General features: G+C 58.6%; 2 protein-coding genes and 1 long non-coding RNA gene across 4 annotated transcripts; 1 reads left to right on the plus strand and 2 right to left on the minus strand.

Moving 5' to 3' along the window:
* Positions 1-3,092: 3,092 nt before the first annotated feature.
* On the minus strand, positions 3,093-7,838 carry LOC143404542 (chymotrypsin-C-like). Its single transcript, XM_076862649.1, has 5 exons — positions 7,741-7,838; positions 6,309-6,431; positions 5,492-5,632; positions 4,221-4,365; positions 3,093-3,389 (listed from the first exon to the last, which is right to left on the minus strand). Exons 1-5 carry the CDS (start codon positions 7,836-7,838, stop codon positions 3,093-3,095), a joined length of 804 nt encoding a protein of 267 aa, XP_076718764.1.
* Positions 7,839-9,993: 2,155 nt separating this feature from the next.
* Efhd2 (EF-hand domain family member D2) lies at positions 9,994-24,899 on the minus strand. Its single transcript, XM_076861243.2, has 4 exons — positions 24,513-24,899; positions 13,076-13,223; positions 12,312-12,443; positions 9,994-11,533 (listed from the first exon to the last, which is right to left on the minus strand). The coding sequence occupies exons 1-4, from the start codon at positions 24,821-24,823 to the stop codon at positions 11,402-11,404; spliced, it is 723 nt and encodes a 240-aa protein (XP_076717358.1). The 5' UTR covers positions 24,824-24,899; the 3' UTR covers positions 9,994-11,401.
* LOC143405015 (uncharacterized) lies at positions 17,155-20,419 on the plus strand. 2 transcript variants are annotated; one of them, XR_013091944.2, is made up of 4 exons: positions 17,155-17,355; positions 18,897-18,946; positions 19,697-19,907; positions 20,305-20,419. It is a non-coding gene; the product is annotated as an uncharacterized LOC143405015 (long non-coding RNA). The 2 variants fall into 2 exon arrangements; XR_013091943.1 differs by lacking the exon at positions 17,155-17,355 and having other exon boundaries at positions 18,888-18,946.
* Positions 24,900-26,233: the final 1,334 nt, after the last annotated feature.

Consider the following 26,233-nt stretch of genomic DNA (forward strand, 5'->3'; position numbering starts at 1 on the left):
GAGGACCTCAGGCCCTGCAAAGATGAAAGAGGACGCTGTGATAGTCTGCACCTTGGAGCCCCAGGTGGGGCCAGACGGCAGAGCCCAGCTGTACTGCTGCCCAGCTGTGCGCCCCAGACAGTCCCTCACCCTCCAAGTCGCAGTGAGATACTGCAGGAAGGGGGAAGCCCACCTGGCACTAGGAGGTGAATAGTAATCTATAACTAAAAAGAATGAGGCAGAGACTTCAAAACACACTTCAAGCCCAGCAGGAGGCACTCTATCTGAGTGTGTGCTGTTATTGTGATACTTGTCATCTGGTCCTTATCGGATCATCTGGTGTGTCCCATCTCAGAAAGCTAAGCCTGGACTGTCATCTAGCCCCTTTTTCCATCCATTACATTGCAAATTGCTTTATGAGCCATGAGTATCAAAGTGAGTGAAATTCAACTTGGACTACATTCATTTTTTTTTCTACTGATTTTAAAGAAATGGGAACACATTTGTGACCCCTAAAGTTGGAGAAGCAGCAGGCAGCACTCAGAGAGGAGAACTCCATATTTTATTTTACACCAGTGGGCCCAGAGGAAAACAAACTCCAAATTCTGACCCCGGATCCACAGTTTCTCACAATTATTTAGAGGTTATTTGATGTCTGGTTTTGCCATCACAAAGGTACCAGGGCTCCAGGCCCCGTGCTCCCCCTACTTTCAGGGTACACACGTGCTCATGCCTGGCACCTGCTCATGGTGGGTGTCTGTGTCTGAGCAGCTGAGATTTGGGAACTTGATCTGTGGAAACTTCTGCCACCTGCTCAGCGTGGCCTGAGGCACCCTGGAGAAAGCCATTCTTGCCTGGAACAACTGGGCTGAGGTGGGGGCTCTCTCTGGGCAGGTGCCTGGCTGGTGCTAGTCCTGCCTGCAGGACTTGATTATCTCAGTAACTCTCACGTGACACCCATGACGCCCGGTTGGCTGAGCTGATTTTTCCGGTCATGATAAGAAAAACGGAACAAGCAGTTCCAGGGAGCTGGAGGTACCTTCAGAGGAAGCCCTGTGGGTGGGTGTCCTGGGATTGGAGGGGTGGGGCTTGGAGGGGATCACCTTGCATATGTTAAGAGGTGACTATTTTCTTTGTCCAGCTGTGAGGCGCTGACATGCTATACATGCAGAAACCATTAATTAATCCACCCATTCTTCCCATATTTCCTAAGTGCAGGCCCTGGGCTGGGACAAAGAAGACCTTTCATAGCTGGGGGAGCTTCCTGGCAGCCAGGGTGAAGTGTTCCTTGGAGTGATGGGCCATGGCGGGAGGTCCATTTGGGAAGAGACTGGTTCTGGGTGGGAGCTGAGTGGGGTACAGGTTAGGAGAAGGCTCCTCCTGTACAGAGTCAAGTCCAAAAGGAATTTGAGGACTGGAGGAGTGAGGATGCTGGGATCCCTCCCCCACCCTGTTGGACCCATGGATTTCCAGGGCCTGGAGTCCCCAGCTGCCAGAGTCAGTCTGTGCTGGAAAAATAACCATGGGGACAGGCTGAGGGGTGGTGGACAGGCCCAGATGATGTCCTGGAACCTCAGGAGAAGCAGTGCCAGGTTGGGGGAGGGTGGGGGGGAGAGCCTGAGAGATGGGCAGGTGCCACTGACAGGTCCTGGGACAGGAGCTGGGCACAGGTGTTGCCTCTCAGTGAGGCCCCTGAAGGCAGAAGGCTGCGGGGCTGGCAGGCTCCCCCACAGCCAGGTGAAATCTGGGGGTTCCGAGAAGGTCTGGGGCTCATAAGGACAGAGTTCAGTGTGGGAGTTACAGTTTCAGTGAGTCTGAGGTCCATGGGGGTTCTATCTGGGGACGGGGCTGGGACTCAGGGGCAGGGGCTTAATGGTAATTCAGAGCTGGCCCCCAGTCAGGGCTGTCAGTGGGACGAGTGCAGGCTGAGCCCAGGCCTCTATGGCCTCCATATAGAAGCCCCTATGTCCAGAGGAGGCTGCCCACCTCGGCTGTCCCTCACTGGACACTGGATTGCTGGCGTTTGTGGCCCTCCGTCGGCCACAGGAGAGCTCCTTTCCCCAGCTCCTCAGGCTGTGTGTTCGGGGCCCTGGCCCAGCTCTTCCTCTGGGGGCCTCATTTCCCTCCCTGTCTCACATAGTGGGAGCTCCCCCTGGAGTCCCTGCAGGTCTCACCCCGTCAGGGCTCACCACATGCTGCTCCAAGCCCAGAGCCCAGGCCAACATGGCCGTGGGGCGGGGGCTGAGGAACCTGGTGGGAGCTCCTCCCCAAGGGGCCAGTGGGGTCCTGAGCTTGTGCATCCTCCTGGGGCCTGGCTTCTCTGGGCTGGGGAGGCTGCTCTTGGGGAGAGCGCATGCTCCACCTGCAGCTGGGGCCCTTGAGGCCCCTCCAGACTCACTATGGCGGCAGGACCAGAGAAGATGTCAGCTTATCAGAGCCACCTCATTCATAGCTTGGTCAGAGGAGGGGAAAATGTTCCAAGTATCCTAATCCTGGCCCCTCAGGTACCCACGCTGCCCCAAGACTCCCTCGCCTCCATGAACACCCCCAGTGGCTCCACCCAAGGCCTTGCCAGCCTGGCTGAGGGTGTCTCTCAGTGGGCCCCTGTGTAGAGAGGGGCAGCTCCTGGGGAGCTGGCCAGGCAGTTGGGAAGGGGGCGGGGACAGAGATTAAGGTCCAGGCCACTTTCAGGGAAGGAAGTTTATTAATGCTCTTGTGGGATTGGCTTCCGCGGTTCCCAGAGACGAATCACAGCTGCAATTTCTGGAGGAGAGGGGACAGTATTAGGCCTCTGGGACCTGCCACCAGGTTCGGGTGGCCTGGGGAGGGGGGACGTGCATGGCACAGCAGGCAGCCCCTGGCCCAGACAAGCCGCCCTGGTCTCTGCCCCAGGACCCAGCCCCACTTAGCACTTCACCCCCCGCCCCCCACGGTGAATGGCCGCGGTGGCACCTGCTCTCGGCTGGGGACCCTGAACTCTAGGCGCACAGCTCCCTCTTGGGGAAAGGTGTGTCCTGGGCGGGGACCTAGGTGTGTGCTGAAGCCCAGGGAGGGCTGGATGGAGCTCCTGACTGTGACCTTCACTGCGGCCAACTCAGGTCAGCAGTGAGCGCTCAGTCAGCGCTTCTCCAAAGAGAGGGAGGGGCGCGGGAGTGGGCGTGGTCGACTCTGTCAATGAGCGAGGGCGAGGGCGAGGGCGAGGGCGAGGGCGAGGGCGGGGCGAGGGCGAGGGCGGGGCGGGGCGGGGCGGGGCCCACCTGGTTGATCCAGTCGATGTAGGCAGACATGCGGGTGTAGACCGCGGGCTTCTTAAGGGTGTTGCAGCCCTGTCCGGAGCCGAAGCTGACGATGCCATGCACCTCCCAGGCACCGTTCTCCGCCTGGCAGTTCAGCGGGCCGCCCGAGTCCCCCTGCAAGAGACCCCTGAAGGCATCAGTCCCCAGGCCTCCCCCAGGGACAGGCTGGGGACTCAGCAGTGGCTGGGGCGGGCATGTGCTGAGCTGTCAGCCTCAGTACCCACTGTTGGCCTCAGCCTGCTCCTGGTGAGGGAGGCACAGAAGTGTGGCCTGGGGGCTGCCCTGGCCTGGTTCTGGGAGTCCTGGGGCATCAGAATAGCCCTTGGTTGCTGTGTGATCTTGGGATGATGTCAGCCCTCTCTGTGCCCTGGTTTCCTGGGTGTTCAGGTCTGCATGGCTAAGCCTCTGTGAGCTGCCCAGAGAACCGCTGGGGCCTGGAGCCCTGTTGGAGCCTGGGCAGGACAGGAGGGTGGAAGTGGGGAGAGGGCGTGGGTCAGGAAGCAGGACAGTCCCTGGTTATCTTAGAAGTTTTGTGGTTCTCAGACTCCCTAACGCCCCAGCCTGCCTGGACTGACGCAGCTGGTGGCAGGGACATGCACAGAGACTTCAGTGAAGCCTGTTCTGTGGCCCTTGGACTCATGTGGTCCCCACAGCAAGGCTGGGGAGTGTTTGCTACAGCGCTTTCCATCAGAGGGAAGGGTGAGGTCCAGAGAGGTTCATCAGTCTGCCCCAGGTCACAGAGCCAGTAAGTGGGGCACAGGGAATTGATGCAGCTGCTCATGCTCAGCTCTCCTCCTGTCACCTGTGCTGGGTGAGTGGTGACAGGTTTCCCCTGAGCCTACCAGGCCCAGGCAGGGTCAGTCTCCTGCCAGGAGAGATGTGCTCTGCCCCACCCTCCAGTGTCCCCAGTGGTGTGGCTGCCTGGAGCAGGGCCTGGACACTCACGTTGCAGGAGGAGATGAGGCCGTCGCCCCCGGCACACACCATGGATTTCGTCACCATGAAGCTCCACCAGTCCCATCTGGAGCATGTGGCACAGTCCACCACGGGCTGCAGGCCCTGCTGTAGCTGGTCAGAGATGGGCCATTGACTGGGGAGGGAGGGAGTGGGCAGTGAGCAGGGAGCAGCCAGGCAGCCCTGTCCTTCCTAGCCCAGGCCTGTGGAGGCCAGATACTGAGGCAGGGTGCAGCTGAGTCCTGCTTCAACTCAATAGGGACCACACAAGTGCTGTTTGGGACCCTTGGCCAGCCAAGGATCTGCTAAAGTGGGGAAGCAGCCGGAATGGAGGCCACACCTGGAGCATCAAGAGATGGCTGTGTCTGAGTTGTCTGTTTTTTTTTTTTTTTTCTTAATTTTAAATTAAAAACATTTTTGGGGTGTTGAGGATTAAACCCTGGCATGCTCTACCTCTGAGCTGCATCTCCAGCCCTTTCCATTTTTAATCTGTAGATAGGGTAGCTGGACTGGCCTCAAACTCACTATCTTCTGGCCTCAGCCCCACCCCTCCGTGCCCCACCTCCCAATTGCTGGGATGACACTGCCATTGTGCCCGGCTTGAGTTATCTTTTATTGAGATTCTGGGGGTTGAGTCATCAGTCATTTTCCTGTAGGTCTGACTTTGGGATTAAATATTAAATGATCCTTCTTATCCCCAAGATGTTCTACATATAGTTCTGAATCTGTCTCCCATAGTTTCATTTATTTGCATTTAATCTTTTTTTCTTTAAAAAATAAAAAAAAATCTTTTTTGTAGTAGTCAACAGAGAGCATGGCTCTTCATCTCTTATGTGGTGCTGAGGATCAAACTCAGTGCCTCACCTGTGCTAGGCAAGCACTCTCCCATGGAACCCCAGCCCTGCCTGTAACCTTTTAATTTAGCTGGAACCTATTTGAGCATATGGTTTACCATAAGATCTAATCCCCCACCCCCACATGGCTTATTTTAGTTTATTTGTATGGCACCTACAACATGCCAAGCCCTGCTGTAAACACTTGGCAGAATCTGATCTGTTTAATCCTTACAGTACCCAAAGCATCCATTTGTTAACATCTGTCACATAGTATGTGCTTAATAAATATTAGCAGTTGTTATTGTACAGTTCAAAAAGAGGTGAAAATGTTCAGGCACAAAGGAAGAGACGAGGGCAGTGTGTGTGGCTGCTGATTGAGAGCTGCTTCCTCCAGGAAGCCTCTGGGGATTCCCCCTGGGTCTGTACTCACTCCAGAGGCGACCCCAGCCAGTGACAAGGCAGGGGTAGTCCTGAGGCAGCATGGAGTCCTTCTGTGGCAGGCAGGCCACCTGGATGGTGTCACTCAGCTCCACAGGCTCTGCGAGCTTGATGAGGGCAATGTCATTGCTGGAATCCAAAGCAGAGGGCATGAGTGGGCAGAAGGGCCCTGACCTCTCCAGAGTGTGCTAGGAGACCTGGGATTGTGAGCTGTGGTCACGAAAAGGTGACCAGAGAGTGTCCTTAAGCATTCCAACAGTGAAAGGCAGATCAGAAGAGACCGGAAACAGAAGCCTTCTCAACCGTGGGGGGTGTGCACCATCACAAATGATGTTGAAATCATAGCCATAGAAGAGGGGTGCTTATGATGATAAAAGATGCCATTTCAATTTTTTCCATGACCCGAATGGAGCCTGGAGACCCCAGACAGATCCGGCATGATTCCTAGTTGGCCTTGTGCTGGGCTGTGCACCCTGGGGCATATTCCTTAACCTCTCTGAGTCTTGGTGGCTTGTCCAGGGCTGTTGGGAGATTAACTGAGAGAGGGCATCTATCAGGCCTGCTCCCACGGGGGTGGCCCAGACTCAGCTCAGGAGAGTCAGGGGAGGCAGTGTGGAGGGATGGGGTCTTCCTCCCAGGGCACCTTCCTGGGAATGCTTCTGTAAGGATGGGACAGGAAGGTCCCCTCTCCTCCTAGCAGAGCCTCATCACCTGCCTGCTGAGTGGGGGACAGGGTGTGGCTGGGGGTGGGGCAGGCTCTGCAGCTCCCTGTCCACCGCCCCTAACCCTGGGCAGGGGGACTCACCGCACCAGGAAGGAGTTCCACTTCTCGTGGACATAGATGGTGTCCACGCCCACGATCAGGGAGCCCTCCTTGTCCACTGTCAGGTCGTGCTTCCCCAGGGCCACGCGGTAGGTCAGGGTGTTGCTGGGCAGGGAGGGGAACCAGGTCAAGGTGGCCAGTGGTCCCTGCCCACCAGGGATCAGACGAGGGGACTTGGGTTCCTTGACCTTGGTGATTATTGTGGAATTTGGGCAGGAGTGAGGGCTGGTCTGGAAGCATGGAGTTTTCCAAATATCCTGAGACACAGCAAAGGCTGAGGTGCGGGTATTTTTTTAAGGGGGCTGTGCGTGTGCCTCCTGCTGTGCTTGAAGGTGTTTTTTTTTAGTTGGACACATACCTTCATTTTATTTATTTATTTCATGTGGTCCTGACGATCAGGGCCCTGCCTGTGCTAGGTGAGCGCTGTACCTCTGAGCCACAACCCCAGCCCTGAAGGGTGTTCCCAGACTCTCTGTCTGCCTCATTCTTTTTAGTTATAGTTTATTGTTCACCTCCTGTGCCTGGTTGTGCTTCCCCCTTCTTGCAGTATCTCCCCGAGTTCTTCCAACAACCTGAGGCTGGTCCTATTATCTGCTCCTTGAAGATGAGGAAACTGAGACTTGGCGGGTGAGGGACTGTTTGGGGCGCTCAGCTGGGCAGCAGTACAGCTGGGCTCTGCCGTCCGGCTCCACCTGGGGCTTGCAGCTGCTGACTGTCACAGGTTCCTCCTGTGTCTCTGCAGCACTGCTGCCCCCAGATTCTTGTCTCCCTCCCCCCTGGGCCTCCTCACTGGGCTTGGCTGCTCCTGCCCCTGCCCCAGGGCTGGGATGGTGCTTACGCAGGCTCACAGGGTGAAAATGGTACCTGCCTTCTTGGGCTGTTTCTAGGAGTGGCGTATGGTAGGTACTATCTGAGTACTTGCTGTTATTGTGATTATTGTCATCTGGTCCTTATCTGGTCATCTGATTTGTCATCTGGTCCCATCTTAGAATGTGGAGTCAGTCCTGTCAAAGAGCCTCTTTCTCTGTCAAAATACGTTGCGGTGGCGCACGCCTGTAATCATGGCGCCTCGGGAGGCTGAGGCAGGAGGATCTCAAGTTCTCAAATTCAGCCTCAGTCCCTGTCTCTAAATAAAACACAAAATTGGGCTGGGAATGTGGCTCAGTGGTTGAGTGCCCCTAAATTCAATTCCTGGTACCAAAACAACAACAACAACAACAAACCCCCCAAACATTGAAAATTGCTTTATGATGCATGAGTATAAAAGTGAGTGTAGTTCATCTTGGACTACATTCATTTTTTTCCCTGCTAATTTTAAAGGAATGGGAACACTTTTGTGGCCCCTAAAAGTACCAGGGCTCCAGGCCCCATACTCCCCGTACTTGCAGGGTACACATGTGCTCTGCCCCGGCACCTGCTCATGGAGGGTGTCTGTCTGAGCAGCTGAGATTTGGGGGCGTGTTCTGTGGACCCTTCTGCCACTTGCTCTGGTCCTGGGGATGCCTTCACCATGCCCCGAGGCAGCCAGGAGAAAGCCATTCTTGCCTGGAGCAATTGGGCAGAGGTTGGGACTGGGCAGGTGCCTGGCTGGTGCTGCCCACAGGACACAATTATCTCAGTGACTCACACTGTGACACCAGGTTGGCTGAGCTGATTTTTCCGGTCATGATAAGAAAAACTGAACAAGCAGTTCCAGGTACCTTCATAGGGAGCCCTGTGGGTGGGTGTCCTGGGATTGGAGGGGTGGGGGCTTGGAGCGGGATCAGCTTGCATATGTTAAGAGGTGACTATTTTCTTTGTCCAGCTGTGAGGCGCTGACATGCTATACATGCAAAAATCATATTTTTTTCCCATATTTCCTAAGTGCAGGCCCTGGGCTGGGACAAAGAAGACCCTGCATAGTGCTGGGGGAGCTCCCTGGCAGCCAGGGTGAAGTGTTCCTTGGAGAGATGGGCCATGGCAGGAGGTCCATATGGGATGAGACTGGTTCTGGGTGGGAGCCGAGTGGGGTACAGGTTAGGAGAGGGCTTCTTCTCTACAGGGTCCAAGTCCAAAAGGAATTTGAGGACTGGAGGGAGTGAGGATGCTGGGATCCCTCCCACACCCTGTTGGACCCTGGGATTTCCAGGGCCTGGAGTCCCCAGCTGCCAGAGTCAGTCTGTGCTGGAAAAATAACCATGGGTGACGTGGAGGGGACAGGCTGAGGGGTGGTGGACATGCCCGGATGATGTGCTGGAGCCTCAGGGAAGCAGTGCCAGATTGGGGGAGGGTGGGGGGAGAAATGGACAGGTGCTGGGCTGGGTGTCTCGGGCACAGCTGTTGCCTCTCCGATGAGGCCCACAGAGGTGAAGGCTGAGGGGCCGGCAGGGCCTCCCCTCAAAGCCAGGTGCTGGGGTTCAGAGGGGTTAGAGTTCACTGAGGGAGTTACCATTTCAGTGGGGTCTGGGGGTTTTTTCTGGGCTCGGTGCCTGGTGATAGGGTTGGGGTTCAGGAGAACTCAGAGTTTGGTGATGAGGCTGGGCCTGGTGGGCAGCTGGGCCCATGAGGGGTTGTGTCTGGAGATGGGGCTGGGACTCAGTAGCAGGGGGCTTAATGAGAATTCAGAGGTGGCTCCTCTGCCAGAGCAGGTGGGGTTGGGGGGGGTGTCTTGTGCAGCCCAAGGCTGGGCCCCAGTCGCCTTTGTGGAGGGCTCTGGCAGGCACAGCTGACTGCCATCTCAGATTCCGAGGGCTGGAGGCCAGTGTGTGTCACCGAGCGGCTGGGCTGCAGCTCTGCGAGATGAATTTAAGGGCTGCCTCTTCAGACCCTCCACTCCACATTCCCGAGATCCTTCCTACCAGGATGCTAGGTGTTCTGGTGTGCTTCCCTCGGGCAGGAAGGATTGAAAGGCGACACCTGCTCTAAAATCTTTCATGGAGGACGGTGGCATCTTCAAGCATTGGGTGAGGCATTGGGTGGGGATGGTGAACCCCGGAAATGCACCTCCTGGGCGCTGCCTTCAGTCAAAGAAGCAACATGCAACTCGGCTGCTGCAGTACCACCCATGGCCACCCGGGGGCAGCGGTGCCCCTCTTAAACCCAAGCTTCTGCTCTCCTGGCCTGGCCCCAGGTTGTACTGAAAGGGAGCACCCCTCTGGAACCCCAGGGCGGAAAAGATCCTGAGAACCTAGTCTACCCTTTCATGGAACAGACGGGGAGACGGGGGCCCCGCAGGCACCCGATCTGTCCCCCCTGCTGTCACCCCATATTCCTGGGTGTTGTCCAGTGTACTCAAGACTTCTGAGCCGTCTGTGTGGCTGGGGCACATCAACCCAGAATCCTGGTAGCCCTGGTGCCCCTCCTGGCCACGGAGCTCTACCATCTCGACAGGTGTCCCTGGGGTGAAGGCAGAGACTGTGACCTTGCAGCCTGTCTGGGTCCTGCTGGCCTCTCAGTCCTCATCTGCAAAGGAGGGATAGAAACGGCACCTCCCTCACGGCCGGTTTGAGAATTAGATGAATCAGTTCTGAGGGTGCTGAGCGTGCCCCGGGGTGTCATGCTGTCCTTGAAGACCAGTGAGGGTCCTCTCTTCCCCAGACCTCTGACATGACCCTTTATCACAGGTCACTTCACTCCTGTCCCCTCCCTTCCCAGCCCCCCACTAACCATCAAGAACCACACTCACACCTAAGAATATAGAATTTTATCTTATTTTAGTTAAAAAAAATAATCGTACCACCAAATGAAGAAGTAGCCTTTTTTTGGGGGGCAAGGGGGCGTGTTGAGAAGGGAGAAAAATAAAAAGCAAAAAGCCCAAAGGAAAAGAAATTATATTCATCTGTATAAACATATCCGCTAAGGCAAACGCAACCCAGGGCCCCGGTGCTGCTCGGGGCCCGGAACCTCCTAATTTCTGCAGATTCTAAGGCCAAAAAAATAAAACCTCTGCAAGTCTCGCCGGAGCTTCGCCGACTCCTGCGACAGTGTACTAAAATAAAGAGTTACCGAGTTTAAAAAGCAGTGACGCTGTCACGACACACTGAAAGTTGCATAACTGTGGCCTCGATGGCCCTTCACTTGTTTGGACTGGGTGACGGTCACAGTTTCACGACACAGCAACGGACACACAGGGACACACACGTGAGCAAGCGCACGGGGGGCCGCGGCGGGACGGGCTGGGCGCGGCTGGTGGCGGGCACAGGGTCCCCATGCTTCCTAGGCGGGGCGTGCCAGGCAGGCGCCGGGGCTGGTGACAAGGCGGGATAGCGTGCCAGGGGCGGCCCTGCTCCCCACTGCAGGTGCTGCACACGCACGAAGCACTTGTGTCGCCTCCTGGGGAGTGAGCCCAGGGCTGGCTCTTTCTAAACAGGCGTCAGTCCTTCCTCCCCGCCCTTCTCTCTGCACGGTCCCCTGGGCCCTCAGGTTGTTCTGGGGCAGGATGCGGGGAGCACCTGTTTCGGTCCCCAGAGGGCCCTCCCACCGTGACCCCATGGCATGCCCGGCAGAGTGTGGGACCGTGAGGTAGATTGGCACACAGCGGCCCCCTCACCCTGCCTGGAGGGGTCCCATCTCCATGTCTGCACGGGGCGCCAGGGCCTGGGTCCCTTCACCAAAATAGAAGTCCTCCCATTCCAGCAGAGGGGGTGGGGCCAGAGGAGAAGTCCTGGGGAGGGCCCTCTCATAGGCCCTGGTCTGCTCAAGGGTCCCTCCTGCTCCAGTCTAGGGAGGGGCTGTCCCGGCCAGGGGGCAGGGGGCAGGGAGAGGGGTGAGTGTGAGGAGAGCAGGCACAGGGGCAGGGAGGGACTTAGAACCAGGAGCTGGGCCCGGAGCAGCTGGCAGGCAGCAGGGCAGCTGGGGTGAGAGCCGCAGAGGGCTGGGCCAGGCAGAGGCAGGGGCAGCTGTGGTGTGGCAGCCTCAGGGACAGTGGGAGGGAGCAGGCGTGGCCAGGGCACTCAGGAGACCCCTCAACTAGCTCGTTCACAATCTAGATTTTTAGGAATGGTCCCACGGGACAGAGCCCAGGACTGGCTGTCCCTCCCCTGCCCACCCGCCTGCCTTCTGGCTGCCGGGGCAGGGAGGGTGGTGGCCGTGTCCTGCTACTTGAAGGTGGACTGCAGCTCCTTGAAGGCCGCTTTCCGCTGCTTCATCTCCTCGGCCTGTTTCTTCCTCTCCTCCTGCTCCGCCTTGATCTCCTCCTCAAAGCGGCTGGACACGTTGATGGCCTGCACCTGGGGCAGGGAGGCGGCGTCAGGGCTTGGGGGGCTTCCCCACCGCACCACGGGCTGCCTGCTAGGGTCCCTCTGGGCTCATGCTTCTGCTGCACCCCAGCTGACCCGCGGCCCCAGCGGCACCAGCTTGGCCCCGTGGTCTGCAGGCACCTCTCTGAGCTGCCTTCTCCACCTAGAACTGGCTCAGTGAAGCGCATCTCCCGGCTCCCTGGGGGCTGGACGCCTGCTCAGTGGCTGATGCACACTCAGGGGTCCTCTGGTGGGAGTTGCTGAGGTCATCCTTGATTTCCTGCCCGGGAAACCCACGGCACCCCAGTTCCACGGGTGAGCCCCACTATGTTCCATCAAGGCTTGGGAGTCCAGAGGGAGGGGGAGGAGACCTTTGAAAGGAAGAGTCTCAGCTTCACCCAGGAAGAGGAAGAAGTAAGGGAGACAGGTGCCCTGGTGGCCCAGGGGGTATATGTCCAGGCTCAGGAGCCACGAGACCCGATGTGTCTCCTCCAGCTGGGCATGTGCCGAAAGGGGAGTGGCTGTGCACGCTGGAGGCCTTGAGGGTCCCTCCTGGTTCCTCCAGGCTGGGGTTGGCAGGCTGGCATCTCTGTTTCTGGCCTACTCTGCTGTCCCCCTGGCCCTTCCCCTTTAGGGGCTCCTTGGGCCTGGCCGAGCCCCAAGTCTCCTCTGCGGCCTCAGTAGGGACAGGAGGGGCTGTGCTGACCCCCCAGCTAAGCCGGGCTCAGGGCACACCCGCCGGCCTCAGCACAGTCCCCAGCCTCCTCACCTTGGCCTCGAAGAAGCTCTTGGCCCCCTTGACGCCCTCGGTGGAGACGTCGATCTCGGAGAGGCGGGCCAGCACGTGCAGCCCGCTTTCCTGCAGCTCCCCGGCCGCCGCCTTGCGGAAGATCAGGAGGAACTGCAGAGGACAGGCACCAAGGGTCAGGTGGGCACCGGAGGGGGCCAGGTCTCTGACCATACCCGGGCCCCAGCCTCAGGCACCCCCTGTGAGCCTGGCTCATAGGCCTGGGAGCCAGAGAGCTGGGTTTGCATCTTCTGTGTCCCCTGCCCTTGCCTCTGCGGGCCTCTGTCACCCAGGTGCAGGATGGGAGGGTAGGCGACTCGGCCTGCTCTCCGGGTCGGGGTTACTGTGGCCCTGCCCTGTCCACATCTAGCTCCTGCAACCCAGCCTTCATCTGGGTCCCCACCCTTCCCCCAGCAGATCCGTTCTCTATTCAGCTAGTGTCCTCTTGGCCTCTCCTCCTCCATATTGCAGGAGACTCGGAGGACAGGGATTTTCTCTGAACCCTCAGAGCCTGCTCAGGCTTGGGGATACAGAAGTCACTCAATATACGTTCCATACACGAAGGGCTGGACGTCTGTCCCCGTCTAGGGCGTCTCGGAACCCCCCTGGTGCCTGCTGTGGGACACCCTTGAAGCCTCACGTGGTCAAGTGTCAGTCATCAACAAGGGGTGGGGGAGGGTCAGTGTCACCCTGGCCACCAAGTCCTCGGGGACAGACTCGATGGAGGTGGGCTGGGCAGTGCTCACCTCCCGGAAGCTGAGCTTGCTGTCCAAGTCCTCGTCCACCTCCTTGATCATGTTCTTCAGGCCCAAGTGGGTCTGGGGGGCCCCAAGTTTCTCCATCATGAGCTTCAGTTCCATCAGGTCGATGAAGCCGTCCCGCCCGGCATCGTACCTGTGGGCACAGAGAGAGGGGCCTGAGGACATCTCGGCGCACCTCAGGCTTCACTGGTGAGAGGCGGCAAGTCTGAGAGTAGGGATCCCAGGGCCCAGAGGACACCTAGCACCATCATGTCATCCTGTCACAGCTGGAAGGGACCTCAGCCCAGACAGATCCTGATGTGTGGCTCAGCTTGGTGACCTGCGGCCTGGGAGCCCCCAGCCTCCTGCAAGTTGAACAATGCTTCTTTTTTTTTTGGTACCAGGGATTGAACCCAGGGGCGCTTAGCCACTGACCACTTCCCCAGCCCTTTTTATTTTTGAGACAGGGCCTCGCCATTGCTGAGGGGCTTTGAACTTGTGATCCTTCGGCTTCAGCCTCTTGAGCCTCTGATTACAGGCAGGCGCCACACGCCCGGCAGACAGTGCTGTTTGTCAAGCCTGGTTGTGAGGAAGCTGTGACCACCTGACCACAGTCCCTATGCTGAGTGTGACGTGAACAAGTGTTCTCACACACCACAGGGTGTGGGCCAAGCTGAGACGAGCTCCGACCATGGCCAGCACCTGCTGGCCTCAGGACACCCGCTCGGGAACTCCCCTCCCCCCTCTTCCCAGGGTCCACTTCCGGTGGTGGAGCCTTGTGGGGGAGGGCAGGGAGTCTCCACCTCAGACTGCCAGCGTGTTGGGAAGGACATTTCCTTGCCGAGGGGCTGTTCTGGGCACTGTGGGATGTTTACTTCCCACCAAACATGTCCCCTAGACACCGCCAAGTGTCCCTGGGGGGCAGAACCATTCCCAGTTGAGAAGTACAGGTAGAGGAAGTGGCATGGATGTGAACGGGGTCTCCCCCCCTCATTCTTTTGCCAGGGCCTGGCACCTCCTAGGTCCCCCTGAGCCACACCCCAGCCCTCCATCCCTCTCTCCATGGAATGAGGGGCTTTTCCCACACAGTGCTTTCTGTACTGGGCATTCCACTTCCTGCTCCCTAGCCTGCCACCTGCTGCAAGTAATGCAAGAACGATCAAGGAATGTCGGAGGGTCTCTGCCCTTGTCCAGGGCAGTGTCCGGATGGGGGAGGACCGACTTCTGGGGGTGTGTTCAGGGAAGAGCTGGCCACGAACCTGCAGGGGTGGCGGCGCTGGTGATAGCCAGGCCTCTGCCCACGCCTCTTTCTACCAACAACCGCCTGGCAGTGCCAGGGTCAGGCCGCAGGCTGGGTCTAAATGTCCATTTCGACCGGTCTCCTTGTGATATAGTGGGAGTCAGAGTGGCCTCCAGGCCTGTCCCCAGCTGGGGAGGTGCTGCTGGTGCCTGGGGCACACAGCCCAGGGGATAGGGGCTTATTGCAAGGTCCAGCCAGGCCCTGCCTGTGCCCTGGGACAGCTGGGGGGGGGTGAGTTTTTCTAAACCCAACACAATCTCTTCATATCGTCCCCAAGGCCTGCAGTTGGCTGGCTGAGAACGGTGTTGGTTAACAGCCGTGTGACACAGAGGGCCCGAGTACCTGGAGGCCCTGCATGAACATATTTCACTCTGGGGCTGCTCTGGGCTCCCACCTCCCTTTGTCTTTCTCTTGTTAACTTGGCATGACTTTAGATATCTAATAGCAGCCACTAACTGGAATCTGCCTTTGCACCAGAACTTAACCTATTCATTTTACTTAATTTTGGCTATAATCTAATTTTATAATGGAGTTTCAGAGAGGTTAAGTAACCCACCCAAGGCCACACAGTAGTGAGGATGGAGCTGGACGGTCAGGCTCAAACCTGCACATTTGTGCCGGGCCGCTCCCGCGTGTCCCAGGGCTGCCTGCAGAGCACAGACGGTCTGCCTGGAGTGCGGAGGGGAGCATTTGTGCGAGGGGTATAAATAGTTCACAAGTGAGTCAGTGGTTGGAAGTAATGCAGTACAGGAAAGATGGAATCCTGAGGCCTTGTTCCCACCCGGGGAGTCGGGCCAGAGAGCCTGTGGGCTGCGGCTTGGGCGGAAGCAGGTGCGGTTTGGTGGTGAGGGGTCAGGCAGCTCCCATGGCCCAACCTCCATCTCAAGCAGGAGAGGCCTTGGGGGGGGGGCTGGGGCCCCTCCTTCCCACTCTCCAGTCTGCCCGCGGGTGGCAGAGCGCCAGGGCTGCTTCAGGACCCCCCGAGGCAGCCCTTGCAGAGGGGCCTGGTGTGGCACCTGGTCTCTCCTGAGGCAGGTCACTCGGACCCCTCCTCAGTGGCCCCCAGGATCACAACCCCTGCTTTCTGACCTTGGGCTCCAAATGGAGGTTGGGGACTAATGTCCAGGCTCTGCAGCCAGATGGCCTGGGCTCAATATTTGCATACTACAGTTCTTCAGGGGTGTGTGTCCCCCAGGGGACCTGTGACAATATCCGGAGATGTTTTTGGTTGTCTCGACTGGGGAGGAGGGTGCTACTGGCATCTGGTGGGCCAAGGCCAGGATGAAACACCTCGCAGTGCCCAGGACATAAGAAATGATCTGGCCTCGTGTCAGCAGTGTTGAAGTGAGGACCCCTGACAGATCGGTGGCTCTCAGGGGGCCACCGAGGACTGACTGCACCCACCCTCCAGGGGGATTTAGCCACTAAGCCCCCACTGTGCGTCAGTCACCTCCCCTTCAGCCTCTGTGCTCAGCTCCCCTGGACGTCAGGATTAGGCAGGAGGGCACCAGCAGGCCGGGGACTCAGCCCCAGCCCTGGGGGTCCCAGGCCCTTCTCTCTCTGAGCCCCAGCTGTATCTGTGACTACAGTGTACGAGTTCCTCCCAAAGCCAGGGGCAACTCGGTCTCAGAGGAAGTGCAGATAAAGTGTCCAAACTCGGAAGGAGACTTGGATTCTGGATTCCTCTGTCTCTGGCAGCTCCCAGACTTGGCTGGGCTGTGGCTCAAACCGCACTGTGAACCGCTGCCTATATCAATCAAGAGTCAATCAATTACCAGGGCTGGGCTCCATCCCAGGCAGCCTCTGACCCCCAAGGGGACCATGCAGGAGTGGCAGAAGTGCCAACAACACTTCAATCACCAAGGTGAGGTGAGAGAAGGCTGGGGGAGGCCAGGTGTGGGGCCCCGGGAGGAGGTGCTGTAAGACTCCTGTGAACGACAGACGCTGTGTGCTCTTGGCCCTGATGCGCTCTGAGGCTGGGGAGTTGCCAGGTCTTCAGGGTTAACTGAGACTGACCTGGATTCAAACCCCAGTTCTGCCACCTGTTGGCTGGGTGACCCTGGGTAAGTCACCTAACCCCATGTGCTTCAATTTTCCATTCTGGGTCAAAGCACTCTTTTTCCTAGAATGAGGATTAAAAGAGGATTCCCGCCTGTGACAAACCCTTCTTATTACACAGTAACTATAATGACCAATCGTTGTCATTGTTACCATCTACCCTTAGGATTCTTAAAAAGTAACACAACTAGGGATATAAAATGGCTAGCACACAGTAGGTGCATAAAACTTGCTGATTCCACCGTAACGGTGGCTGTTGCATGGGGAACCTTCTGTGTTCCTTCTCCCAGCCTCTGCACCACCCCCCACAGGGTCCCACACTCCCCAGCTTGCAGGGTGCCAAGGCCAATGCTGTCGGGTGGGACTGACAGTGCGGCCGGCTGGAGCGCAGCACTTTTCTGCGGTACCAGAGGGAGCCTGGCCCTGTGCCCACATTCCTGCCCGCCTCCCCCTGAATAGCTCTCACCAGGGAGGGCTCGGCAGCTGCTGTCCTGGATGCTGGTGACAAAATCCCCTCCCATCCCCCCTGAAAATAACAGGGCCACCACCCAGGCAGACCCTGCCTTTGGGCTGAGCATGGTCACACCCTGTCGGCGGCTTCCCTCCCCCACCCCAGTTTGGATCCCCAGGAGTCCTTGGTGGCTGGCTCCAGTGGCGTGATATCAGTGCCCGGGCCACACCCAGGCCCGGCCCCATCAGAACAATATTATCTGTCCCAGCTGCTCTGTGCTGAGCGCCTTCTCCAAGCTGGCACTGCGCTCTGGGGTTTCCTTACGGGACCTCCACGGAGCCCGTGCACCTGCCCCTGTTTAGCAGGTGGGGAGAGGAGGCTCAGAGTGCAGCGAACTGGCCCCGGCCAGGGTGCAGCCGGGATCCCAGCCAGCCTGACCGGAAACACGCCACCTCTGCACCCTGCATCCGAGCTCAGGTTGGAAGGGGCACCGGAGGGCATGTCATTTAGGACTGTGTGAGGGGCAGAGGCCCAGGGCAGCTTTCCTGCCTAGCGCCTTGCGCACCTCTGAGGATGGGAAGCCCACTGCTCTGCTCGGGTGGGAACCGAGGTGTGGGAGCACAGGGGACCCCATTCTGTCCCTCCTGACCCCCTGCCAGGCCTCTGTCCCTTTGGGCCTGCAGAGCCCCAGGAAGACAGAGTCTCAGGTGCCCCCAGGGCTACCTGGCTTTGGTCACAGCATTCAGTTATTACTCTTGTTAAAATCCACCACTAGGATTATTAAGTAGTAAATAAAATAGCACCTGGCAGGGGCTTCAGACCTACTAAGAACCTACTAATTTCAAAGTAGTAATATCCTCCCGCTCCTCGAAGGGAGGCCTGGGCCTCTATGCTCTGTCCTGAGAAGTGGGAAGGCAGGTTCCTTGGGGCAACAAAATTCTAGAGGACAGAAAAGTCTGACCTTGCTGGCTGTTGTGGCCAGCTGGGCCCAGCCCAAGCGCAGGGACAGGCAGGGGTCCGCCTAGTGCCGGTAATGACTAGTTCTGCACACTGCCCCACTGTCTGGCGCAAGTGGGGGAAAGGCCACCGCAAGTGGGGGAAAGGCCACCGGGGCCACTTCCTCTAGTTCTATCTGCAGAATATGACCTTGAACCATTACCCTACATCAGCCAAGAGGGGAGGGGGAGAAAGAGAGAAGGGGGTGGGAAAGAGAGAGAGGGAGGGAGGGAGGGAGAGGGAGGGGGGAGAGAGGGAGAGAGAGAGAGAGAGAGAGAGAGAGAGAGAGAGAGAGAGAGAGAGAAAATATGAATGAACCAGTGTGGTGCTCATGGTTCCACCCTGTTTTTGTTTGGTGAGTCTGAGGATCAAGTGAGAGCCTCCAGGGTGACAGCAATTGGTAGAGGCTGTCAAGGGACAGGGACAAGAACTTTTTATTTTTTTTTGGTACTGGGGACTGAACCCAGCAGTACTTTACCACTGAGCCACATCCCCAGCCCTTCTGATTTTTTATTTTGAGACCAGGTCTCACTAAGTTGCTGAGGCTGGCCTCTAACATATGATCCTCCTACTTCAGCCTCCTGAGTCGCTGGGACTTAGAGGTGTGTGCATCACACCCAGTAGGTCTCATGGACATCTTAACCTCAAGTTCAACAACACTCTTACAACCAGTCACAACCATGAAGGAGCACTGCCTGCTCTTGTAGCATCTGGAGCTGGTTTCCCGCCTGTGGGCTGGGGATGCAGCGGGAGGCCAGAGTGCTTGCTGGTTCCATCCCCAGCGCTGCAAAAAGACCCCCAAAATGTCATGGTAGTGATTAAAAGAGCACTTACTGAATGCCTAATACACCTGGTCTTTAGTATCTAGCTTACTCTCGGCTCCATCATCTTGCTATCCTGAGCACTCAGATGAAGTCGTCTTCGTAGGTTCACCCTCAGGTCTGCCTGAGGCAGGTGGAGGAGAGGCTGTGCCCGGGTGCACACCTGACAGTTGTGTTAAAATGCAGACTCTGGTCTGGCAGGTTTCACCAGCTCCCCGATGCTGCTACTGCTGCTGTGGGTCCATGGACAAGTGAGTAAGGGGTCAGGGGCCTGGAGTTGGCCAGACCTGGGTTCAAATCCTGTCTCAGCCTCTTTCCAGCTGTGTGACTGGGCAAGTCACAGAACTCTCCGAGACCAGTGTCCTTAGCTGTGAAATGGGTGATGGAGGTGTCGTAGGATGTGGGATTCAGCAGGAGGCCAGGGGCCTGGAGTGGAGCAGGTCCAGGTGGCCTCTGGGTGGGGTGAGCAGCAGGTGCTGGGAAGGGCTCTCAGGCTCAGGACGCCTCCACCTGGGAGCCACACCTTCCTGGCCTGAGCCCTGCTCTGCTCTCCTTGAAAAGCAGAAGTCGGCCAGGGGGAGGCTGCCAGGGGGAGGCTGCCAGGGGGAGGCTGCCAGGGGGAGGCTGCTGTGAGGCCAGGGGCACTGAACTGCTGGAGGGTGGGGTGTCCCTCCTGAGACTGTGGAGTGACTCTGCTCCAGTGGCGGGAGGACCTGGGTTCCTGAGCCTGCTGTGACCCAGATGGCAAACAGGAGAGTTCAGAAGAGGCAGAGGGGACAAGGCAGGCAGGAAGGTGTACATCAAGGGCAGCCGGAAGGTCGGCTTCTTGGCTGCTGCAGGGAAGACCCAATTCTCCACCTGCAGAGGTGCCCCCCACCTCCATCACAGACAAAGGGCTCTCTGCAGGGACACCTGGTTCTACTCCTGCCACCACCACTGGGTACAACCCTGAGCAAGTGACTCAACCTCCTTGAGCCTCCATCTCCTTGTGTGTCACACAGGACATACAGATCAACTCCTCTGGGAGCAGGTGTACCTGGCGGCTCACTCAACACAGAGGCGGGAGGCGGGGGCTGGACGCGGGGAGCACGCAGGGCAGCATTCAGACCTCCTGGTGGAAATTCAAGAACCTTCCATTTCCAGCCCTGCGGGCCCAGCTCTACCCCAAGGACCCCCTGCACATCAGGGTTCTCTGTAAGATGCCTCTTGAAGGTAGGAGCTGATTCCTCACTTGCTTCTCTAGAACTTGCACACAGAAGAGACTCCACTATTATCTGTGGGTCACAATCATGGGGAGACCTTGTGATGCCTTGTGTCTCCCCAAAGCATCCCCATCATATCAACAGCCTGCAGACCAGGTGCCGCCATGCACTCCTTACAAGGATGGGGCTTTTTCACACGGAATCCTTACTTTAACAGTAATTCCTACAGCCTCAGGGCCACCCAGCGAAACTGAGCGCCCTGCTTAGGGAGACACAGCTGGGTGGGAGCAGTGGGCACTGGAGTCTCAGCCCTGTGTCTGGCCAGCGCTGCTATGAGCTCTTCTACCATCTGCCTTCCACGGAATTGATAATGAATTCATTCCTCCATTTTTTCTTATTTATCAAAGCCATACGTAGCTGTCAATCTGAGTGTCTGTTCAGCAGGAAGAAAGGCGGACTCTTACACCAGGTCCCTGTCACTCAAGCCCTAAGCAAAAGATGGTTGCCTGCCTGGCAGCTCCTTTGAGGGTAAGTGGAGGCAGCCAGGGTGGGTATGGTATGACTACCACCCTGGGCCCTCCTCAGGGCTGGGGTGAGGGATGTTGCCTTGCGGGTGATGGCGACAGCAGCCCAGGAAGTACTCACCCTGGGCCAAGTGCTGGGTGAGCCCTTTGAAGCCCAGTGTGGGTCCTAGTTCACCGCTGCTCCAGGGCAACTCCAGGGCCCACACCTGGGATTCCAACCCAGGGCTACAGACTCCAAAGGTCCTGCTCCTGACCGCTGCAGGGGAGGGCAGGTGGCCTCAGGAACTTGTGACGGTAAGAGCTGGCCAGAAGGAAAGGGAAACCTGTCTCTCTGACGTAAGGGGTCATGAGATGAGGAAGCTGGGGACAGGGCTGCGGGGCTGGGCGAGACAAGGAACCAGGGCATCGTCCTCACATTCCACAGAAGGGTCAGGATTACAGGGCTGCCTACCTCGCTGGTAGGTCTCAGCTTACAGAACCCTCCAGAGCCCCACTGAGGCTGTGGCTAGCCCAGAAGGTGGGCATCCCTGAGGGTCTCTGGGCTGTCCTATATCCCCTCCCCACTGGAAGGTTCTAGAAACAGCCCTGGATGGATGGGTAGAGAGGGGAAAGAAGAAGGTAGAGGGCTCGAGGCTATGGATGCAGCCCTGGGCCGCCATAGGAGAGGCCAGGCTCCAGGCTCCAGGCTCCAGGAGAGGCCAGGCTGGAGTGGCTCTGCACCTGGCACCACGCCAGGATGCAGCCTGAGAAGCAGGACCCACTCTTCCCACTGTTGAGACAAGGACGTTGTGGCTCAGCCACTGAAAACCTCTGGGTGACCATGAGCAAGTCACAACCTTGCTGGGTCGCAGTTTCCTCCTCTGTAAAATGAGGAGGGGGCTGGGGTCAACTCTCAGGTCTCTCCCGGGGGGCACCTACGTGGCCCTGGGTGGGGATCAGTAATGGCGAGAACCCGTCTAACTTCCCCCTGGCCTTTCCAGTCTCCTCCATGTCCTCCACCGCGCTCAGGATGTATCTGCAGAATCCATGCTGAATGGATGAGCCAGACGTCTCTGGAAGTCAATGCTGACATTCTCAGGACCCCCTCAGAAATAAGGTGAGAGCCGAAGGTCCTCGGGAATCATCAGCTATGGCCTGCTCTTTGAAAGATGGGTAGACTGAGGCCCAGGGAGGGCAAGTGGGCTAGGCTCCCTAGCTCCTGGCCACCAGAGAAAGGCCAGCCCCCGAGGCCCATCTGCCAGCCCATCTCCTGGGCTGGTGGCAGCGTCCCAGGAGGGCAGGCTCCTTCCCCCCTCCCCTCTCCTCTTAGCCCCGCCCTGGATTTGATGTCCTGGCTGTGATCCCTGGGCCCTGCTGGGACCCGGGAGGCGGCTGTCCCACTTGGACAGTGGAAGCAGAACAGGCGTTTTGTCCTCCACGAGAGCCTGTCTGTCGGCTGTTCCCGGCCGGGCCTCGGCTGGGCTGGGCTGGGCTGGCACAGTGAAGCCTTGTTTCCTTGAATACAAAATCTGCCACTTTCCACCCAAGCCAGGGCCCCTGGCGGGTGCCACTTCCTTCCCTAGAGGTCCAGCTTCCTGGCCCCCCTCGGCCCTCCTAGCAAAGGGGACTGGTGCCAGGAAAGGCTTGGAAGGTCCAGTTCCCCTACTCTCCATCAGGGCACCCCTCATCAAACTTGCCCCCAAACATCCTGTGTATCTGCAAATACACCAGGACTTCCCAGCTGCGCCCCTTCTGACCAGACTGCTGCCTTCCAGGCCCTGCTCACTGTGGGGGTCTGGGTTCTCCCCAAACAGCTCCATCTTTTTGGGGGACAGGGATGCTGTGGAAGCCCAAGAGAAGGAGGCCTCTGGAGGAAAGGGGAAATGGGGAGCTGGCGGTGGGTACACGAAGAGGGAAATCAGCTGTGCACATGGAAGTGGGTGCTGGGGTAGTTTTCTGATGTGGCCGCAAGTGAGTCTAACAGGAAACTCAGTCGGGAAGAACGGGGGTTTGGGGGTCACAGACCTGGGTTCAAATCTTGCCCTGACCCATTTTTCTACCTATGTGGTCTCGGCAAGTTATTTAACTTATCTGATAAATAAGGAGACTCCCCAGCCGCACAAGGGTGATGAAGTCATCCCATGTCTCGGGGCGGCTGGAGGGTCCCAGGAACTCATCTCTGCCTCAGTACCACTATCAATGCAGGGATCTCTGCGTCATGGAGGAGCCTCTGGACTTCCCCGGTGCAAATTCCACAAGGAAGTCACACAGCACCCTGGGGCCCAAGCAGTTCTCCAGTTGCTCTTCCTGAAATGCGGGAAACCCTGTCCTCCTGACCTGGCCAGCCTGGCCCCGGCTGGGAGGAAACCTTAGAACACCAACCAGGGCCTGAATCAGAGGTGGGCTCCTAGCGCCCTGGACTTCCAGGCAGAGGTTTGGGGTGGGGTCAAGGACTTGCTCTCTGGAAGAGTCTGGAGTTTCTAACCACCACCTGAGTCTGGGAACCAAAACCCTCTTCCCCTGTTTGGGGCCAAATGCAGAAGCTGCAGATGGAGCAGAGAAGTGGGAGACGCCTTTCTCAAGCTGTGGCCCCGTGACACGGCCCTCCCTGGGCTTCCTGCTTGGTTTCTGGGCTGTGAGCTGCTGTGGCTGTGGCTGTCACCCCTCTGCCTGTTCAGGCCAAGTGGCGCCAGCCTTGTCACACCCCTCCCTCGACCTTGGCCTGCCTGTGCTGGGTGGCTAGACCTCTTGTCCTTTCTGCCCAAGACTCGGCCTCCTGATGGTGCCACTCTCTTCTGGAACCGACTCCAGCCCAGTACCTGTGGGCTGTTCCCTGTCCAGGAGCCAGGGCCCGGGGACAGGCAACAGAAGGTGGGGAAGGCTAACAAAGGCAGGGGGACGGGGCACCTTCACCACTCCATGGGCACAAATACGGCTGCGGAGAGGGGCTGCCCATCTCAATCCCAACAGGGTGGACCCAGGGACAGGCCTGCAGAGGAGCTGACACCTTCCTCTCTAGTTCCTCCTCCCCAGCAGTATTAAGTTTCCCTCTGTGGGGGGTGAAAGGCTGAGGCCAAGGGCCTGGGAGTGCCCGGCCAACCTGGTGCAGTGCAGCGTGGGATCATGGAATAAAGGGCAGGGGTACATCAGAGAGGACAGCCCCTTGCTGAATGGAGTGGGTGTGGGGCATTGGGGATCCCATGGGGGAGGGAAGGCTGGGTGGTGGGGGGCCTGGTGACAGCAGTGTTGGGTGCAGGGGGCCAGGAGGCCACGAGCAGGTTGGATCTGGGTGTGTAGAAAGAGGACTTTGCCTCCAGGGGTCTGCTTGGGGGCAGTTTGCACGCCCACAGAGTTGGGGACAGGGACTGAGGGGCCCCTTCCCAGGAAGACCACTTGAGGGCCAAAGATTTGGCACTTGGCTAACACATGGGGCACGGGGTAGGGGTGGAAGGGCTGAGGAATCTGTGCCCACAGTTTTCTAGAAAGATGCTGAATAACTCGAGGGGTGGGGGCGTCCCTTCCAGAACCCATGTTGAGGCAGATCTGAATAAACAGAGGAAAAGACAGGACCCCAACAAAAGGGATGTGTCTGGCACCGTGCAGGACTGGCCTCCCTGGAGAGGCACGGGGGTACTTATCTCTGACCAGCCGGTTCGGGGTGGGGGTGGGGGTGGGGAAGCGAGTAGCTGGGATGTGGGGGGAGAAGGGAGGTCGCCAGGCCCTCCTTCTCCGGGTGTGTAGATGTGGGTGGTGGGGGAAGAGTCAATAACAGGGCGCAGGGACCCGTGGGTCCCGGGACCCTGTGTGGTGGCGGCGGCGGCGGGAGGGGGGATCGTGATTATCTGGGGGGCCCTGGGGCTCCCAGCCCCATGCGCGCGCCTGTGGTGCACCCGAGGAGGCATCCCTACGAGGAGGGGTCACGTGCCTGGGGCCCCGGCGATCCCCGGACCCAGATGCGTGGTGGGCGGCGGGTCTGGGAGCCTCGTAATGATCTGGAAGGGCCGGAGTGCCCCCGCCTGGTGTGCCGGGGCCGGGGGCGCTGGGCTGGCGGCGCGGGATGGGGTCGGGGCTCGGGCCGAGGCCGGGTGGCGGGGGGCCGGGGGGTCACTCACTGCTTGAACATCCTCTCCATGTCCTTGATCTGCTTCCTGGAGAACTCCTTGAACTCGGTGTAGGGGTTGAAGACGCGGCGGCTGGGCGACTGGGGCTCGCCGATGCCCTGGTTGAGGTCCGCGCGCCGCAGCAGCTTGGCGCTCAGCTCGCCGTCCGCGCTGCCCAGCGCCTCGGCCGCCTCGTCGGGCGCCCCCGCCGCCGCCCCGTTCAGGCCGGGCTGCTCCGCGGCCTCGTCGCCGCCCTCGCCGCCGCCCTCGCCCTCCATCTGCAGCCGCCGGCTCAGCTTGGTGGCCAGCTCGTCCGTGGCCATGGTGGCCCGCGCGGCGCTCGCCTCCGCCCGGCCGCTGGTCGCCGCGCGCCGCGCTCCGCCGCCGGCCGCGCTCTTCCTCTTCCTGACACTCCCCGGCGCCAGGCGCCGCCCCCGAAGGTGGGACTTCGGGGACCGCCCGCGCCCCACCCTCGGCCCCGCCTCCCGCTCCCGGCCGGCCGGCTCCCGCCCCGCGCGGGGTTCCTCAGTCGCCGGGCTCCAGTGGCCCCGGCTTCCGAGCCCGCCATCGTCGCCCCGGGTGCGGCCGGGGCGCCACGTGAAAAGCCCATCCTCCCTCTGCTCCCCCGCGCGGCATGTGAGCCGGAGGGGGGACCGCGGCGGGAAGGAAGAGGGGCTCGCCCGCAGCTTGGGTGTGAGTCCCGGGTTGGGGGCGCCGCCCGCAGGCTCCTCTGGAATCCCCTTGCCGTTAAGTCCAGGGTCTGTGACATCCTGTCGGTTGCCATGGAGACGACTCGCTGGGCCACGCCGGCGTTCTCAGTGAGGGTTGCAGGGCTCTGAAGAAGCTGGACCCGGGGGCAGGAGCCCAGCTTAGATGTGGCTGGAGCGGCTGGCCTCTTTCCAGAAAGGAGGGACCCGCAGGAGAGTCCTCCAAGACGGGGAGAGGGGAAGGGAAGGGGCTGACCCTGTCCTCCTGGGCAGCACCATCACCACATGGATGACTTGGCAGAACAGCTGTGGGGCCAGGTTGCCATCTGTGATGCTACTTTCGGTGGACCACAAGGAGATCCTGATGGTGCCATTTTGATGAGGGGCCCCAGAGGAGAGCTACCTTTCCCAAAGACTCATGGGAAGGGGTCTGGGGACTCACAGAGTATCTTCCTGGTCCTGTCTGTCACTTTAAAACTGCAAAGCTGGGGAGCTCCAGCCTCAGAACCACAGTCACAGTCTCACTGGTTATAATACAGATTCCCAGGCTCCAATCCAGAAAAACTGCTCATCTCTGGGGTGGAACCCAGGAATCTGCATTTTAACAAGCACCCAGGTGAGTTCTGCTCTCTGAGGTTTGAGAATCTCTGATCCAGCTGGAGGAAGGTACTCTGTAGGTGTTCTCTAAAATGTTCCACGGAGTCCTGGGTGCAGCATCTGCGCCCATCAGCCAAGGTGCAGAGGAAGGTGGACGCAGGGCCTCAGCACCCATGCTCTGGAGGCAGAGACACCTGAGAAGGTGGAGCCAGAAAGCTGCTTCAGAGTGGCTTGCAGAGGAGACATTCAATTGGCATTTGTTGAGTTCAGAAAATTACTGAATTGAAAGATATTTTAAAGGATGAAACTGAGAAAAGCATTTCAGAGTTTAGAAAATGTGAGATTTTCATTCACTTGTCTGTGAGATTGTTTCTGAGTCCAGTAAGGGCACTCAGCCTAAATGGTTTTATTTTCTTAAAGCTCAGAATT

Source organism: Callospermophilus lateralis, chromosome 7, assembly GCF_048772815.1.
Source record: "Callospermophilus lateralis isolate mCalLat2 chromosome 7, mCalLat2.hap1, whole genome shotgun sequence".
Classification (NCBI taxonomy): domain Eukaryota; kingdom Metazoa; phylum Chordata; class Mammalia; order Rodentia; family Sciuridae; genus Callospermophilus; species Callospermophilus lateralis.

Excerpts from the sequence above, each read along its gene's own strand:
- LOC143404542 (XM_076862649.1), bottom strand. The coding sequence starts at position 7,838 with ATGGTGAAGGCATCCCCAGGACCAGAGCAAGTGGCAGAAGGGTCCACA. Across the intron at positions 6,432-7,740 it reads CAGACACCCTCCATGAGCAG|CAACACCCTGACCTACCGCG; the intron begins GTGCCGGGGCAG and ends CTCCCTGCCCAG. Across the intron at positions 5,633-6,308 it reads TGGAACTCCTTCCTGGTGCG|CAATGACATTGCCCTCATCA; the intron begins GTGAGTCCCCCT and ends TTTGGATTCCAG.
- Efhd2 (XM_076861243.2), bottom strand. The coding sequence starts at position 24,823 with ATGGCCACGGACGAGCTGGCCACCAAGCTGAGCCGGCGGCTGCAGATG. Across the intron at positions 12,444-13,075 it reads GCAAGCTCAGCTTCCGGGAG|TTCCTCCTGATCTTCCGCAA; the intron begins GTGAGCACTGCC and ends TGTCCTCTGCAG. Across the intron at positions 11,534-12,311 it reads AGAGCTTCTTCGAGGCCAAG|GTGCAGGCCATCAACGTGTC; the intron begins GTGAGGAGGCTG and ends TCCCTGCCCCAG.